The sequence below is a fragment of the Carcharhinus amblyrhynchos genome, chromosome 5, assembly GCF_965287045.1.
Source record: "Carcharhinus amblyrhynchos chromosome 5, sCarAmb.v2.hapA, whole genome shotgun sequence".
Lineage (NCBI taxonomy): Eukaryota > Metazoa > Chordata > Chondrichthyes > Carcharhiniformes > Carcharhinidae > Carcharhinus > Carcharhinus amblyrhynchos.
The window spans coordinates 54,865,050-54,881,528 of NC_137328.1; the positions used below are offsets into that span (position 1 = coordinate 54,865,050).

The following is a 16,479-nucleotide window of genomic DNA, read 5'->3' on the forward strand; positions in this document are numbered from 1 at the left end:
CCCCCGACAACTGTGAGCCAATCATAGAGCTAAACTGGGAACGAGAAGCCAATCATAGGGCGGGAAAGGGAACTGCCAGCCAATCAGAAAGTTGGACTGGGCAGTGACCCAATCACAGAGCTGGAAGTAGAAACTGTGAGCCAATCATAGGAATCAAAGAGGAGCTGCCATCCAATCAGAAGGTGGGAAATGGCAGTGACGCTGTCATAGGGCTGGCGGGGGAGCTCCGAGCCAATCAGAAGGCGGGAAGTGGGATCTGTGAACCAATCAAAAGGATGGAAGGGGTAGTGAGCCAATCAGAAGGCGGGAAGTGGTAGATGTGAGCCTATCAGAAGGCGGGAAGTGGGAGCTATGAGCCAATCAGAAAGTAGGAAGGGGAAGCTGGTAGCCAATCAAAGGAGCTGGAGGTGGAGCTCCGAAACCAATCAGAGGGCAGGGCCTGGAGCAGTGAGCCAATCAGAGGGCTGGTCCTAGAGCAGTGAGCCAATGGGATGCCGCGGTCCGAGCGAAGTAGGCGGGGAGAGGGGCTCTGAGTGACCAGGATGTGGAGGGGCTGCACCGCTATTTGTTTGCAGTTTGTTGAATAGATAATAAGGCGCTCCGAGGTAATTAGAGCACGTTGGAGTTTTTTTGTGTGTGTGGGGAGGAGGGAAGTTCTTTCGTGTAAAAAGAACCGTAGCCAAACTCTGCGAAGCATTGCCTGCAGTATGTTGAGAGAAAAGCAGGCGAGAAGCACCCAGTCTGCCTCACTCTGCACAACATAGTGAGAAAGAAACTCTGCTGCATCGCACAGACAGGACTTCTGAATGGATGCGTGACACCAGCCGTCCCCTATGCAAAAAATTAGCAAACTCCCAAACTTTCAGACACCAGGACGATGGCAAGTCTCGCTGGCCTGATCCGAATCGGGGGCCACCTTCTCGTTTGTTTACTGTTCCTTTTGAGCAGTTCTGGAGCGCTGGCCCGGCGGATCTGCTGGCAAGCCATCGTGCAGTGCCAAGTCGAGCCCGACTGCAACTTCGCGTACGAGCAGTACATGGAGGCTTGCAGATCCGTCTTGAGCCTAGAGACCAGGCGGTGCCCCAGCCACTGCCTCTCAGCTCTCATCCACCTCAACCACACGCAGAACGGGCCCATGCTGGAGAACTGCGACTGCGTCCAGGACGAGCTGTGCAAGCGGACCAAGCGGGCCATCGAGCCCTGCCTGCCCAGGACCCGCAACCGGGACGGGGTGATGGGCTGCACCGAAGCCCGCCTACAGTGCGAGACCGAGCCCCAGTGCAACAACGCCATGCGCCGCTACCTCCAGAACTGCGGGAAACTTTTCAACGGCATCAAGTGCACGGATCAGTGCCGGGAGGTGATCGAGAGCATGCTGGTGATCCCCAAAGCCTTGCTGCTGAAGGAATGTGTCTGCGACGGAGCCGACCGACCCATCTGCGAGGCCATCAAAGACAACATGGCCAGGCTGTGCTTCTTTGGACCTGAGCATAGCTCTGGCAGCAGCGGCTCGGACATGGAGCCGGATGAGTACTCGGACTATGATGACAACGTTATCGATTCTGATGATGAGAATAGAGACACATACAGGTACGCTCCAAGCGCCAGCGTCTCCTCCAGCATCCCACTGCCTAATGTTTTGACTTTGATGGCATCCATTTTACTACTACTACCAGTCACCCGGTTATAAATGAACAATACAACTTTTATCCTTCTTAAAAAAAAGAAGCTCTGCACTGCCATCTTCAATATTAAAAAAGACAATTTAATAGACCTTTATATAAATTTAATTCTGGTAAGATTTGTTTGTATTTTCGGTTGTATTAGAGCTGTGGAATTAATCTCTGGTGCAACTAGTATAAATCTTATATGACTGGTGTTTTTCTAACCAGTCGTTGTGTGTGTATAAAGTTACAAATGTATACATTTGGGGAATAATTTATTGAAATATAGACTTAACCACGGCTCTGGTTTAGCATCGAGCTGTGAAAGAATGCAGTGATACTTTTACCAGCGAAGGTACAGGATTTCAATACTTATTCTAAAGGGAAATTGATTTATAATGAATTCTCGGCGATCCCAATTGAACAATATAAGATGCAAACATATAGATTTGAAAAAAGTTACCTTTTAAATATGTATTTTTGGAAATGGAGAGATATTTAAAAATTGGCCTTGATAGAAATTGTTATTTTAAAATCACTTTGTAAGGCTGCCGTTAACATTGTATTTTCATAGAAGCCATAAAGAGTCATCTAGTTTAAAAAAACTCTCAAGACTGTGCGTGTCTGTTCAAAGAGTTGGGTGAATGTGAAAACTCTGGCCGTTCACTAGATATATTACTAAACTGTTTCGCGATATTTGCTAGTGTCCCTGAGCGTGTAGGAGACTAAAGTTTCCCAAACTTCCAGTGCCATCACATTTGCTGTTTTCACAGCTGACAGCTGGGTTGAGCATTGACTTTCGATTAATTGGGTTTCCGCTGGCCTTTCGTATTTTTGAACCAATGACTCCAAAAAGCTCTAAATTACGAATCATTGGCGAAGTCATTTTTACTTTTAATATACTGGTGCAAGGGGAAGCACATCACAGCTGTTGGTGTCTGGCCAAGCAGTACTGACTGACATGCTCATTGTACACTGAATATACAAAAGGGTTTGAAAAAATCGTACTTAATTGTCTCGATTTATGTTTCGGCTGGAAGCAAGTTGCTATGAAAAGCAGCCTTTCCTTTACATGGTTTCAGATGAGATGCTCAGTATCAAGATTGCAGGTTTAGTGTTAATGCATAACTTGTTAGAAAGTTACTTTTTATCATAAACTTGTGCTGTGAGTTGCAGTTGTTTGGCCTGAACCCATTCTAGAAGTTTGTGTTTTTATTATTGTTCTACGGCAGCGAGGGAAATGAGTCAAAAAGATGTAAAATCGCCGCAGGAAGAAATAACTGGGCGAACCCATGCATATATTTTCCACATCTTCTAGTTTGAGTCGATTTCTGGGGGCATTCAGCCTGGGCTCCCTTGTCAGGGCTCCCGATTCTCACTCAAACGCCCTTAGATAAATAATTACACTCTTAAGCACCCGTCGAGTGCTGGTATACTTGACCTTGTAAATAGAAGTGTTTGCAGTAGGAATAAACTCCGTCGTTTGAAATCTTTAAACATTTAACACAAAGCAGGCTCAGTCCTCTGGGGGATTACCCGTGCCTTCTCAAGTAAGTCGCGCCACATCAGGCTCACAGAACAAGTTTATTTATCTTTTCTCTTGCTGTTTATTTTATTCTTCAATGTTGCGGTTGGAAGCCCAGTCAAAAGTTTAACTGTGCCCACAAATAAACTTACTTTGGTTGACGGATTTGTTTAACGACCGCAACCCTATTATGCGGATTTTACATAAAGAGAAACCTGTATGCTTACATTTGTAACCGCTGTAAGTAGTTGTTTGCACACCTATTCACTTGTACTTTAAAGTGGGTACAGTCTTCCCGGAAACAACTTCCCTCAGTACTCCGATAAGCCAAGATGAGTTTATTTATAATCTTTTACAATTACATACCCGTTTTCACGTTGTTAACACGTTTACATTGATAACTTGCATTAGGATCTAAATGGATTAATTGTAAATATCGATTTTGACAGTCTTCCATTATATAAATCTTAGTGCAGGCAGAGATAGGGTTACAACTTAGAACCGTCGTTAACCATCAGTGGTTTTGACAAACTTATTGGTCTTGTAAATATATTATGTTTTAAAAGATGACCTATTGACCCGAAGTGAAATCGTTGTTTGCTAACTGCTGTCCAGACGAGTTTCTGCTGTGTGCATAGTTTGAGTAATGGCTGTTTGCGTTAGTTTAAGTAGATTTAACATTCCCTGTTTCCATTGAAAAACGTTTTGTTAGACGGGACACACCGAGATTTCCCCAGCAAAGAGCAAAAACATGAGCACAGCAAAGCCTGAGGTCTAGAAACTGGAGTGATAATTAACCAACAGGATAAATGGGGACTGGTTTACAAGCGGCTGTCAATAGCATCTGCCTAAAATAAATCACCGGCCAAACAGCATGGCAAACGGAGTTGCCGCTGTATTCACCCTGAGAGCAACAGGCAGAGCAAACATGAAACTGGGACAGACAAGTACAGTAAATGAACCATTAGCTTCATGACATCAAAGGCGGACAGTCCAAAAGTATATACAATAATTAGTTAGTTCTTAATAGTCTGGATTATTTTATTGTTTTATCTATTTTAAAATGGAGCTTATTGCTCCCCTAATATCTCACGGGGCATTTTTATTGCTAACAGACTTTTCACCAGAAAGTACAACCCTTTCTTAAACTTGAAAAGTGAAGGGACATTTCTCAAACTCCATACTGCCAGATTAGCCGGCCTAGCATCGGTACCTAGCAATTTCTGTTATAGTTAATAAATGCGGAGAAGGTTCGATCAGAGATTTCTTCAAATGGCATTGGTTGCAAAAATAAAGGGGAAGGCTGATCTATTGATTAATTGAACGAATGCTGCCCGGAGCTATGGTAAAGTGATCGCCACTGGTGAAGGGCGCCTCACAGAACATGAATCCTGAGGTGGAGAGTTGAGAGAGTGCAAGGACTTTTTTCCCCCCCTCTCTTTCGCTCTCTGTGACAGAATGTTTAAGGGACTCCTGAACAATACAGGAGAACAAGGAGCAGTTCATTTAACTGACAGTGAGCATACAGTATATGGAGAGAGGGTCTCTTGGTCCACTGATCACCCTGGCAGACAGCAGATCTTTTGTATACAAGACACAATAGAGAAAAACATAGTACTTGGTGTTTATGAAACCATCATGACAACAACATTGACTGTCCAATCAGCTAACTCGCAGTGACCATTCTCCCACGAGTAACCAGGGCTCCAAATAAATTATTTCAACAATGTTTATTACTGGACCACAAGAGCCCTTCAACTGCATTAATCGGGGGAGTCGAGTGGCACTTTTGTTATGTAAATGCTAAGCACATAATAGTTCAGTCAAACAATGAGGAGGCACTTCATTCTAGCATACTACACGTCTAGGAAACTGCAGGGAATTATGTGGGAAATATCTACACACTGGCAACCCCCAGCCTCTGGTGCATCATAAATGTATGGGCTTCAGATATTGTTATTGTGGAAGGAATGCTTTCAGCCACCAAATGTTTAGGTGACCCTTTACAAAACCAATACAGTGACACTGCCGAGGGATTATCCGCACAGTGGCAGTCCGCGGCCCCTGTTATATCATAAACGTGTAGGAATTAGATCTGCTTATTGTGGAAATGTTTTATTTAGAGACAAAAGGTGCTGGTGTGAGAGAAAAATGACTCAAGGCCTAAGTGCAAGTATAATGCAGTTGACAGGACACTACAAGAAATGACATGGGAAACATCGACACCTTGACAGGCCTTGCTCTGCACTCTGTCAGATTTATGGGAAACTTATAGTTCAGTCCTTAAAGGGAATTTTGTAACTCCCAAATAAGATGCGAGATTTTGAGATTAATGGGAATTGCTCCAGTATCTGCACGTGACAAACAGCTATCACTTCAAAAATATAATGTCGATAGTGTCATTGTGAGAAAAAACAATCGCAGATAAAAGTCAAAACATACAAAGTATACATTGTAAAGGTAATGCATGAACACATCTGGATCATTGGGGTGAACTATGCGGGTAACATTTGCTTTGTGTTGGCTTAGAGACGACTAAATTATTCATCCACAGTGCTTAGATGTGTTTTTTAAATGATGAACAGGGAAAGAAAGAATGAAATCTATTACAAGACCCACATCGTGGTCCAAGGCACTGTATGTGTGAAGGGTGGGGGAGAGGTGGTTGATTTTATCGAAATTGTGTGAACTTCTTTCCTCTGTTATGGCTAATAAGATTATGTTACAATTCAATATTGAGACAACAACTGAACAACATGGAGTCCAATATCAATAGTCAAAGCACTTTAGGGAATCAAGGAATCTTTCACAACTTTTGCCAGAGCAATCTTCAGAAATATAAAGTGTGGGTATCAAACAAAAAGAGGTAAATGAATAACATAAGTAGACCGAATGAATGATAATAAATAATTTTGTTTTACAGTAGCTACATTTCCATAATTTTTCGTGGCCATATTATTTTCCTACACATTACATCATTTCAGTTAAAATTTAGTGATGGAAGTAAGAAGCAATTTAGTTGCTCACTCCAGGAAACTCAGGGAATTATCTGGGAATTAGAATTAGTTACTCTGATGTCGACGCATGGCAATTTAGCCAAAATTAGTAGATCATATGCTGAGAATAAATAAACAAGAGATAAATGCCATAACCATGTTTGAAAGAAATACAACACAATATTTAAACAGATTGCTATGAAATGCTGCATGATTTTCAGGAATATTCCTTGGCAGCAGTTCTGTGGTACAGCTTTTTTCCAATCAACTCAAATCGATTTGAATAAATATTTCTACCTGCACTGTACTAGTGGTCTGAAATGAGTAACTTTCATCTGCATTAGTTTTGCAATGGTATAGAGCAAAACTGAGCAAAATCCACAGAAGGAGTCAAATTCTGCATCATTCCAGTTTACATATGCTCTCAGAGTGCAATTCACAATTGGTAAAACCCAGCTACCCTTTGGAATCTGAGCATTGGAGGAGAGCTCTGTGAATGTATTATCTCCTGCAAACTTTAAAACAATCAGAAAAATCTCTACTTAGCTTATAGAATGCCCAATTGATCTAGCAGATTGCATGAGTACCCATAAAATCTAATCAGCAGCAGACCAAGTTACACTCCAAGTGAAGTCAAACCATGCCATGTGAATCAGCCCTTTTGAGCAGGTATACTCGGACGAGGAAATGATCCGGCATTAACAATGCTATTAGTACATTAACTTGATAGAGGTGTAGAGATTTATGAGGGGAAGAGATAATGTGAACAGGATAAAATTGTTTCCTTTGGTGGAGAATTCTAGAAACAGGGGACTTAAATTCAAGATAAGTGGCAGAAGGTGTAGAGAGGACATGAGGAAGAATGATTTTTATGCAGAGGGTAGTGTATATCTGAAATTCACTGCTTGAGTTGGTGGTGGAGGCAGAGACCCTAAATGATTTTAAAATGTACCTGGATCTCTACATCTTAAGTGCAGTAAGCTACAGGGCTATGGGCCGAGTGCAGGAAGGTAAGATTAGAAAGGTCATCTGGGTGTTCTCATACTGGCATGGGCAAGATGGGCCAAATGGCCTCCTCTGTGCTGTGCTGCAACTTTTCTATGGTTCTAGAATGGAAACTATACTCCAGTCTCTTATAAGCCAAAAATGTTCATAAGCCAAAAATGAACACATATAAATTTTTTAAAAACCTACCTATTTCATTGGATCTTTAAAAATGTTTATAATGTTTCTTTAAATCCACACTGGATTCCTACATGCGAATCTAGAAACTGATCATAAACTTGCAGTCTGGGCAATTAAGTGGCAAATTAACGTCAACATGGATAGTATGAGTGAACTACTTCGATAGGGAATCCTATACTTTAGAAAGTAAGAAATTGAATGGTGTAGAAAAGCAAAGGGATCTAAGGTGAACCAATCATTAGAAACGGGACATCAAAACAATTCAAAATGGTAACCAAGTCTTGGGATTTCTTTTGAGGGCTACAGAATACAAAAGGAGTGGAGTCTTGTTAAACTGGTATGGAACCCCAGTCAGGCCACAATTCTGGTCTCCGTGATGAAAGAGAAGGACTGGAGAAAGTGCAAATAAAATGGATGGTATCAGAATTGAAATATTACAACTATCGGGTAAGATTGAATAAGTTTCCACTTCTTTTAGGAGAAAACAGGGAGTAGACCCAATAGAGAGGTCTGTCAAATTATGAATGTATTGGACAGGGTAAGTGTGAAAGGGTGAGCTGAACTTCCCCCTGTCCTTTGGTGATGGGTTGGGAGAGTTGGTAATGGGGTGGGAGAGGAGCTCCTCTTCCAACCCATGGCATACTGTCAGTGCTGGGAAACAGTTCACAGGCGGTCAGTTGAGACAATAAAGAGTCCCAACTTGCCGCTCCTGTTGGCATTTTTCCCACATCGAAAGAACCTGTCATGCCTTGGCGGAGCTGTAGCTAAACCCTGGCCGCCTCTCTCCCAGTGGGTGACTACTGCATGGCTCACAGGGGGACAAGCCAGCAACATCGGTTGCACCCATATCGATGGTGGCACCGCTAGAATGGGATCCACGTCCAACTGCAGGCCTAAACCACCTCTACAAAACACCCACATTTTTCAAGTGCATCTTGCCACAAACGTGCCCTCTCCTTCCCTTATTGAACCGACAGCCATGCCCGCCACAGGTAACGTGCTGCCACTGCCGTCGGAGCAGGATCAGCTCCTGCTTTCAGCCCCAAGTAATAGGATTGGATCCTTCTTGGAAAAGTGCAATCCATATAAGTTTCCACTTGTGTGAACATCCATAACCAGGGTCCATCGATGCAAAATAGTTAACAGTAAATCCTGTAAAAAAGTAAGGACATATTTCTGTACTCAGAATGATTAGAATGTACAACACACCATCATAGGACATGGTTGAGACCAACAACATGGATACATTTATGAAGAGGAAATGTGATTTCATAACAGTTGCTACAGTGATACTGCATACAATACAGATTCCAACTCTCCTTTATTTTCAATGTGAATATGTTTGGACAACTGTGATCCAGATGACAATTCCAAGCACTGCATGAGTGAATCTTTACTACCTGATAGCAGACAGTCACCAATTACATGAACATAACCATGCTTTTGGGAAGTGTACGATAAGGTGCTTGGGTTGTAATTTCTAATTGTTTTGGTAACTATAATAATCTGCTCAAGAATTAAAAAGTTTAATACAAAATCTTAATAAGATCAACCTAACACAGAAACATTCTTCAGATTTAAATAATATTGTAAGGTGAAGAAATAACAATTAGATTAGACATATGTATTTCATCAATCATGCAGGTATGGATTTTAAGGACAAGATACTTTGCTGCAGCAAAACCAGCTATTCTCTGTGTACGTTTAAGGTAACACATTGTGATGATGGCATTGAGCACAAAAAATGAAACATTCCTTAGCCCAGTAAATGAACAAAGAGACAGAAAATTGCTCTGAGTTTCAACATAAAAAAAACTTCTGGCACTAAAAATTTAAAATTCAGACAATTTTAAAGATATTATGCAATGATTAAGAGGTTAATTTTGACATGGGTGCTGATCCAGATAGCATCTGTCCAGGTAAGTACAGTCAAGCAGCGTATGATGGATAATAAAATAATGTACTTGTAACACCGGCCGATACATAGACCATACAGCACACATTGATTGACACCATACAGTTCAGATATTTGAATGTATACAGACAAAGCGCATTGTGGTTTGGAACATATCAATAGTTCTATATGACAATGTCTATCGTTTGTATTATAATGACATTCAATGGCATTATCATCGCAGAATCCCCTACGAGAATCTAACTTGACTAGCCGTATAAAGGCTATGGCTAAAAGAGCAGGTCAGTGGCTAGGAATTCCATGGTGAGTATCTCACCTTCTGACTCCCCAAAGCCTGTCCACCATCTACAAAGGCACGGGTCAGGAGTGTGACAAAATACTTTCCATTTGTCTGAATGAGTGCAGCTCCAACAAAACTCAACAAGCTCAAAGCCATCCAGAACAAAACAACCCACTTGATCTACAAATATTCGTTCTCTCCATCATCAACGCACAATAGCAGCAGTGCATACCATCTGCAAGATGTACTGCAGGAACTCATCAAGGCTCCTTAGACAGCATCTTCCAATACATGATCCCTATCATCTAAAAAGGACAAAGGGCAGCAGACACATGGGAACACCACCACCTGCAAGTTCCCCTCCGAGCCACTCACCTTTCTGACTTTGAAATATATCACTATTCCTTCACTGTTGCTGTGTCAAAATGCTGGAATCCCTTTCCAAACGTAACAGCACTGTGGGTGTACCTACACCACATGGAGTGCAGCAGTTCAAGAAGGCAGCTCATCACCATCTTCACAAGAGCAGTTGGTGATGGGCAATAAATGCTGGCCTAGCAAGTGAAGCCCAAATCTCAAGGATGAATAACAAACAAATACAATTCCTGTTCTCACTCACTTTCAGAAAATCATCCCCATAAACAGAACCACCTTTAAAGACACGTAAAGGATGATATGATTGAGGGGATCAGTGAGCTTGGTGGTGATGTCATTGGATAAGTAAGTAAATCCCAACACAGCGACTGGTAGAATTTAAATGCGATTCATTACTAAAACTGGAATTGAAAGCTACTCTCAGTAATGATGATCATGAAACCATTGTCAATGGTTGTGAAAATCTATCCGAGTTCATTAATATCCTTTGTTGATGACAATCTGTCATTCTTACCTGGTCTGGCCTATATATATTTCCAAACCCACGGAAATGTGGTTGACCCTTAAATGCCCACTGGGCAGCACGGTGGCATAGTGGTTGCCTTACAGTGCCAGGGACCCAGGTTCAATTCTGGTCTCAGGTAACTATCTGTGTGGAGTTTGCACATTCTCCCTGTGCCTGCACAGGTTTCAGCTGGGTGCTCTGGTTTCTTCCCACAGTCCAAAGATGTGCGGGTTAGGTTAATTGGCCATGATAAATTGCCCTTTAGTGTCAGGGGAGTTAGGAGTGTAAATATGTGGGGAACGTGGGGAGGATTATTGTTGGTACAGTCGCAGTGGGCCAATGGCTTCCTTCTGCACTGTAGATTCTCAGATTTAGGAATAGGAAGCAAATGCTGGCAATGTCCATGTCCCATGGAAAAATAAAAAAATCCCATTTGTAAAGCTTCTCAACTGAATAAAATGGGCGTTCATGCTGAGTAATTATATGGGTTTACCTTCATGAGTATTATCTGTTCACTCCTGAAATTCCTCCTTTGCATACATGACTAAAGAAAAGTTATAGAAATTGTCAATGTAACTCTTGCTTAACTTGTTTAAAAACTCATGAAAAGCTGATAAGGCAACCCAGCAACTAAATCCTGTAACCTTTGAATTCCCAGTAATTGTGGTCCATCTTGCACAAATTGAGCCTAACTTTGGAACAACGGAAGGAATTTTTACAGTTTACAAATGCATACAACAGCTGCGCAAGTATGGGAAGAGATTTTGCTTTTCCACAGTCAAAGATATTTTCGGACATTTTGCCGTTGTATTGGTCAAAGGTTAGGGCAAACTGAAATTATTCAGAGAACGTGTAAGAACACCCACCCATGCTCCACTATCTGTACTGGATACAGATCAAACTAGTGGTCTTAAAAAACATCAATGTCTGCGGAAATTCAGATGCAGCATGGAATTTGTGAATAAGATCTGCATCTGATAATCCAGACTTGCAATCTTAAATGATATTTCCACTTTGCTACTATCTGCAATAAATGTCATCAAGGTTTCCAAATTCAATGTATCTTTTCAAATGAGATATCTATTTCGTCAGCTAGATTTCTGTGTACTACTGCAAAAAAGTGTGATGGATGCCCTATGTAACATGTAAAAACCTACAAACTCTATGCATCAAGCAGTAACAGAAGATCCAGATGCATATTCATAATTATGGCATTGCAAGAACTCAGGCTTCCTACCATGTACAATATCATATATGTATATGATTTGCTATTTGATGATCTTCATATAGTTTCATACTGTACATTAACAACAAAGACTATTACTCCTTAGGTGTGCAAAATAAGGCAACCACCTTATAAAAATCATACATGTTTTACTGCTCAGGATCGATACTCTACTTGCTCTTGAGAAGTAATGGTGAGCCTAATATATGTTCCAATTTTCTGAAGGTGAGGGGAAGATGTTTGAAAGGGTCAGTTTTGGGAGAACATGATTCTGCTCTTTCTTCATTATCAAGGCCACCTACTTTCAACTCTGCAATGTCACCCTTCTCTATCAACATCTTAGCTCATCTATCAGTAAGATCCTCAGCCATGCCTTTGTTAACTCTACACCGAACTATTATGTTATTTTACTGCCCAGTATCTGCTTGAACTCTCCATAAACTCCAGATCATTCAAAATACTGCCACGCATGTCCAAACTTGCATGAAGTCCCTTTCACCTTCACTCCTGTACTCACCGCCCTATATTAGTTTCTGATCAGGCATGGATTCTCTTTTTTTTTAAATCCTCCCAAGGTCTTACCCCTTCCTGTCTCTGGAAGCTACTTCACCTGTCCAATCTTCTGAGATCGCTGTACTCCTCCAATTCTGGTTTCTTACACAGCCCTGATTTTCACTACCCCTCCATTGGTGTTCAGCTGCGATGTGTCAAGCTCTGGAATTCTCTCCCTGAACGTCTCTGCTTCGCTTTTCTCCTTTAAGAAACTTATTAAAACCTACCACATTGCCAAGCTTTTGGTAATCTTTCCTAATAAATTGCGACATGCCTCAGTGTCAAATTTTGTTTCAGAACGCTCCTTGAAGAACTCCTTGAGAACACTCCTTGAAGAATTTTGATGTATTAAAGTTGCTACATAAATGCAAGTTGTTGTTGTTGCACTAAAACCATGACTTGTTACATCCGTATATCATGCAATACAATATAGCATAGCAATGACAAGGGACGTGATCCACAAACTCATGAAAGAAACTTTAGTTGTTCAAATTATACTTGACCTGCTCAGACCAGTTTTTGCAAAATAACCCAATGTGACTTATTTTTGAGTGGTCTATAAAATCTAGTTAGGATTGATTTTATGTTATTAACAAGCCTTCCATCAACTTTTCCAACACCTACACATTGTATGACAATCCTGCTAAAGATGCAAGTACTGCCTCATAATCACTTAGGACTAGACTTTCATCAAAAGATGGATATGAGGAGTTGTGAACTTTCCTGACTTTGCTATCTCACCTCCATGCTGAAGGAGCCCATCCATCCTATTTTTGTGTCAGAGAGAAGGACACAGGCTGGAGATGGACCCACTGCCTTCAGAGAAAGGGCGCAAGGCGACAATGGAAGTGGACGGATGATGAGGCCATCATCCATTTACTGGGACGTTGGCCCAGTTGTAATCATAAATGTTAGGCCCTCAGCCCTCATACTTCTAACCCTAATCCTAATCCTAACCCTTAACCAACCACCCCCATTCACCCTTCCATAGGATCTCAGATCCCCCATGTCCCCTCCCATTCATTCTCCACACCGTCTCTTTCAGTATCCACCATATACAGAATCAATGAGCCATTGGCAAGTCTGGCATGTCTCTGAATGATCCTGCAACTGTTAATGTAAGCAAAGAGATTTTGAAATTTTTCTTTGAAAATAAACTGTTCATCTTGCAACCTCATAAAAGTCTCAGTCACAACAGCCCTCCATTCACATGATCAATGACAACAAGATTTAATCTATATAGCACCTCTTAATATTGTATAAATACAGAGGCATCAAAATAAACATTTAAGTTTCCCCATTTCCATATGAACAAAATTTCTTATTCCATGTTTGTATTTTTAAAAAGTACTAGTTAAATGGTACGTTTAGTAAACATTTTGGCACCAATAACATCAGTATTTCACATGTGCTTTGAAGGGCAGAGCAATTGTACTAGTGATGCAACAAATCTAAGATCCCATAAATTTGAGAAAAGCTGACATGAAGAATTCAAGGTTGCATTGTACAGGTACAGCCAGCAAGCTAATACAACTGAACTTGATCATATATGATGGAGCATGAACTGTGAAATAAACTAAAACTGTCACTATGCAATGTGAGGACTAGTTCAAAATCCCAAACCCCAACAGATTAATTTCAATGGGAAACAAACTTGGCATGAGTTGAACTTTGCTTGATTCTTGTGGTCATCCATCTGCTTTTGGGTAAAAAAACGTTATGTTTTATGTTGGAGTGATGGTACCATTAAGGTTACCTGTGGAATAAACAACAGAAAAATGATGAATAAGACATTACTGAGAGGGGAGAATAGATTCTTGGGGTGTGGTTCTTCTGCATGCAGTTTTGTCTAGAACAAGCTGGATACAGGAAGCATCTATTTTCACATAAGAGTCAGCTGAAATGGGGCAGCAAGGTGGCACAGTGGTTAGCATTACTGCCTCACTGTGCCAGGGACTTGGGTTTGATTGCGAGCTTGGGTCACTATCTGTGTGGAATTTGCACGTTCTCCCCATGTCTGCATGGGTTTCCTCCAGGTGCTCCAGTTTCCTCCCACAGTCTGAAAGATGTGCTGGTTAGATGCATTGACCCAACCAGGTGTTGGAGTGTGGCGATTGGAGGAATTTCACAGTAACTTCATTGCAGTGTTAATGTAAGTCGTACTTGTGACTAACAAATAAACTTTTAAAAAAATTATGTGTTGGTGAAAAGGATTAAAATGGCTCAGTAACTCAAGGACTCTACCATTAGTGAGTTGGACTTTTGGGATAGCCAACTTAAAAAAGAGAGAGAGTTTCCAGATGCAAGACGCCAGAGTTAAAGAAATTTATCCTTTTGAGGGAAGGAATGTGAAATGTTTGTAAGGTTGACCAAGTTCCCAATCCCAAAATTCTATTGTTAAGAATGTAATAGAACAGTATTTCCTAACCCACATTCTAACCAGCAAAATGCTCTTTGTTTTTTGCTTCTGCCTATTGGTAGACCTATTAGCCAACCAATTAGGAGAGTACACAAAGGGGAGGAACAGGTCTGACAGGTATGGATTTAGTTCCCAGTGAAATGGTGCGAGGGGAAAGATTTCCTGATTGTGTTTTATGTTTAGCCAAATCCAAAACTTATCTTTTATAAATAGGTTTACAATGAGATTGCACAAAGATAATCTTCTCTGCATTTGTAACCCATTGATTTATTTTGAATAGGTGTTGCAAATATAAAATAATGGACAAAAATTTGTAAATTATCTAAAAATAAATTAAAATATTTCATAACTGTTAATCAGCAGTGTCTCCTCCACAGAATTAGTAGCCAGCTCAATTAGAACTCTACCTTTCATGGAATCATACAGCACTGACAGAGGCAATTCAACACATCCTAGCTGATCCAGTTCTTTGATAAAGCTAACCAATTAGTCTCACTTCCCTGTTCTTCAATATAAATGAATATATATGTGTACATTTGATTTGATTTTTAAAATTTGTTTTATTATTGTCACATGTATTAGCATACAGTAAAAAGTATTGTTTCTTGTTCTATACAGACACAGCATACCGCCATAGAGAAGGTAATGAGAGAGTGCAGAATGTATTGTTACTGTCATAGATGGGGATTATAGAAAGATCAACATAATGCAAGGTAGGTCCATTCAAAAGTCTAATGGCAGCAGGGAAGAAGCTGTTCATGAGTTGGTTGGTACCTCAGATTTTTATATCTCTTTCCTGACAGAAGAAGGCGGAAGAGAGAATGTCCAGGATGCGTGGGATCCTTAATTATGCTGGCTGCTTTTCCGAGGCAGTGGGAGGTGTTGGCAGATTCAATGGATGGGAAGATGGTTTGCGTGATAGATTGGGCTACATTCATGAACTTTTGTAGTTCCTTGCGGTCTTGGACAGAGCGGGAGCCATACCAAGCTGTGATACAACCAGAAAGAATGCTTTCTATGGTGCATCTGTAAAAGTTGGTGAGAGTGTGCTTTTAATTGAAAGATCGATCTCTGGTTGTTTCTTGTTTTCAATGTTTATCTGGTGCTGCTTCATTCCATCTCATTTCCTCTCCTAGTTTTTGTGGTTCCTCTCTCTGCAGCTGTTTCTCTTTGTTTCTGTCTCCCTTTTGCTTTCCCTAACCCCATCTGTTGCTGTTTTTCAACTTTTCAGTTTCCAGTACTGTATATGTCTAATTCCCATTGAAACAGTGTAAAAGTTCTGCATCCACCAGGCAACACATATTAGATAATAAAATTGTGTGTTGAAAGGAAATTATTCTAATCTCTCCTCTGACTCTTCTGGTAATTATATTTAATGTTGGTTATTGACCCACTTGCCAGCTGAAGGTTTCTCCTTATTGATGCTATTAAAACTCATATGGTTTTGAACACCTCTAGCAAATCTCCCCTTAACCTTATCCGCTCTAAGGAGAACAATCTCAGCTTCTCGAATCTGTCCATGTAACAGACCTTCTTTATACATGGTAGCATTCTGGTAAATCTCCTTTCTGTATCTTCTCCAGGGCCTTATTCCTAGCTTGAGGTCCTCAGAATTGGGCAAGATGTCTCAACTGAGCCCCACCAGGTGGTAGTGTTCTCAGGTATCTGTCCTCTTGTCCTTCTAGATGGCAGTGGTCATGGGTTTGGAAGGTGCTGCCTAAGAAATTTGGTGAGTTCCTTTGGTGTAGATTGTAGATGGTACGCACAGCTGCTACTGTTCGTTGATGGTGGAGGGATTGCGGAAGGGGTAGAAATCAAATGGGTTGATTTATACTGGA

At 41.0% G+C, this 16,479-nt stretch overlaps 1 protein-coding gene and 1 long non-coding RNA gene across 2 annotated transcripts; both read left to right on the plus strand.

The window, feature by feature from the left end:
- Positions 1-557: 557 nt before the first annotated feature.
- Positions 558-6,278, plus strand: gas1a (growth arrest-specific 1a). Its single transcript, XM_080188812.1, has one exon. It carries the CDS (start codon positions 878-880, stop codon positions 1,688-1,690), a length of 813 nt encoding a protein of 270 aa, XP_080044938.1. The 5' UTR covers positions 558-877; the 3' UTR covers positions 1,691-6,278.
- A 1,391-nt stretch (positions 6,279-7,669) lies between these two features.
- On the plus strand, positions 7,670-15,968 carry LOC145343443 (uncharacterized). Its single transcript, XR_013886705.1, has 3 exons — positions 7,670-7,817; positions 15,260-15,354; positions 15,445-15,968. It is a non-coding gene; the product is annotated as an uncharacterized LOC145343443 (long non-coding RNA).
- The last annotated feature ends 511 nt before the right edge of the window (positions 15,969-16,479 follow it).

Bases quoted from the DNA above. Each gene is read 5' to 3' on its own strand.
- gas1a (XM_080188812.1), top strand. From the start codon at position 878: ATGGCAAGTCTCGCTGGCCTGATCCGAATCGGGGGCCACCTTCTCGTT.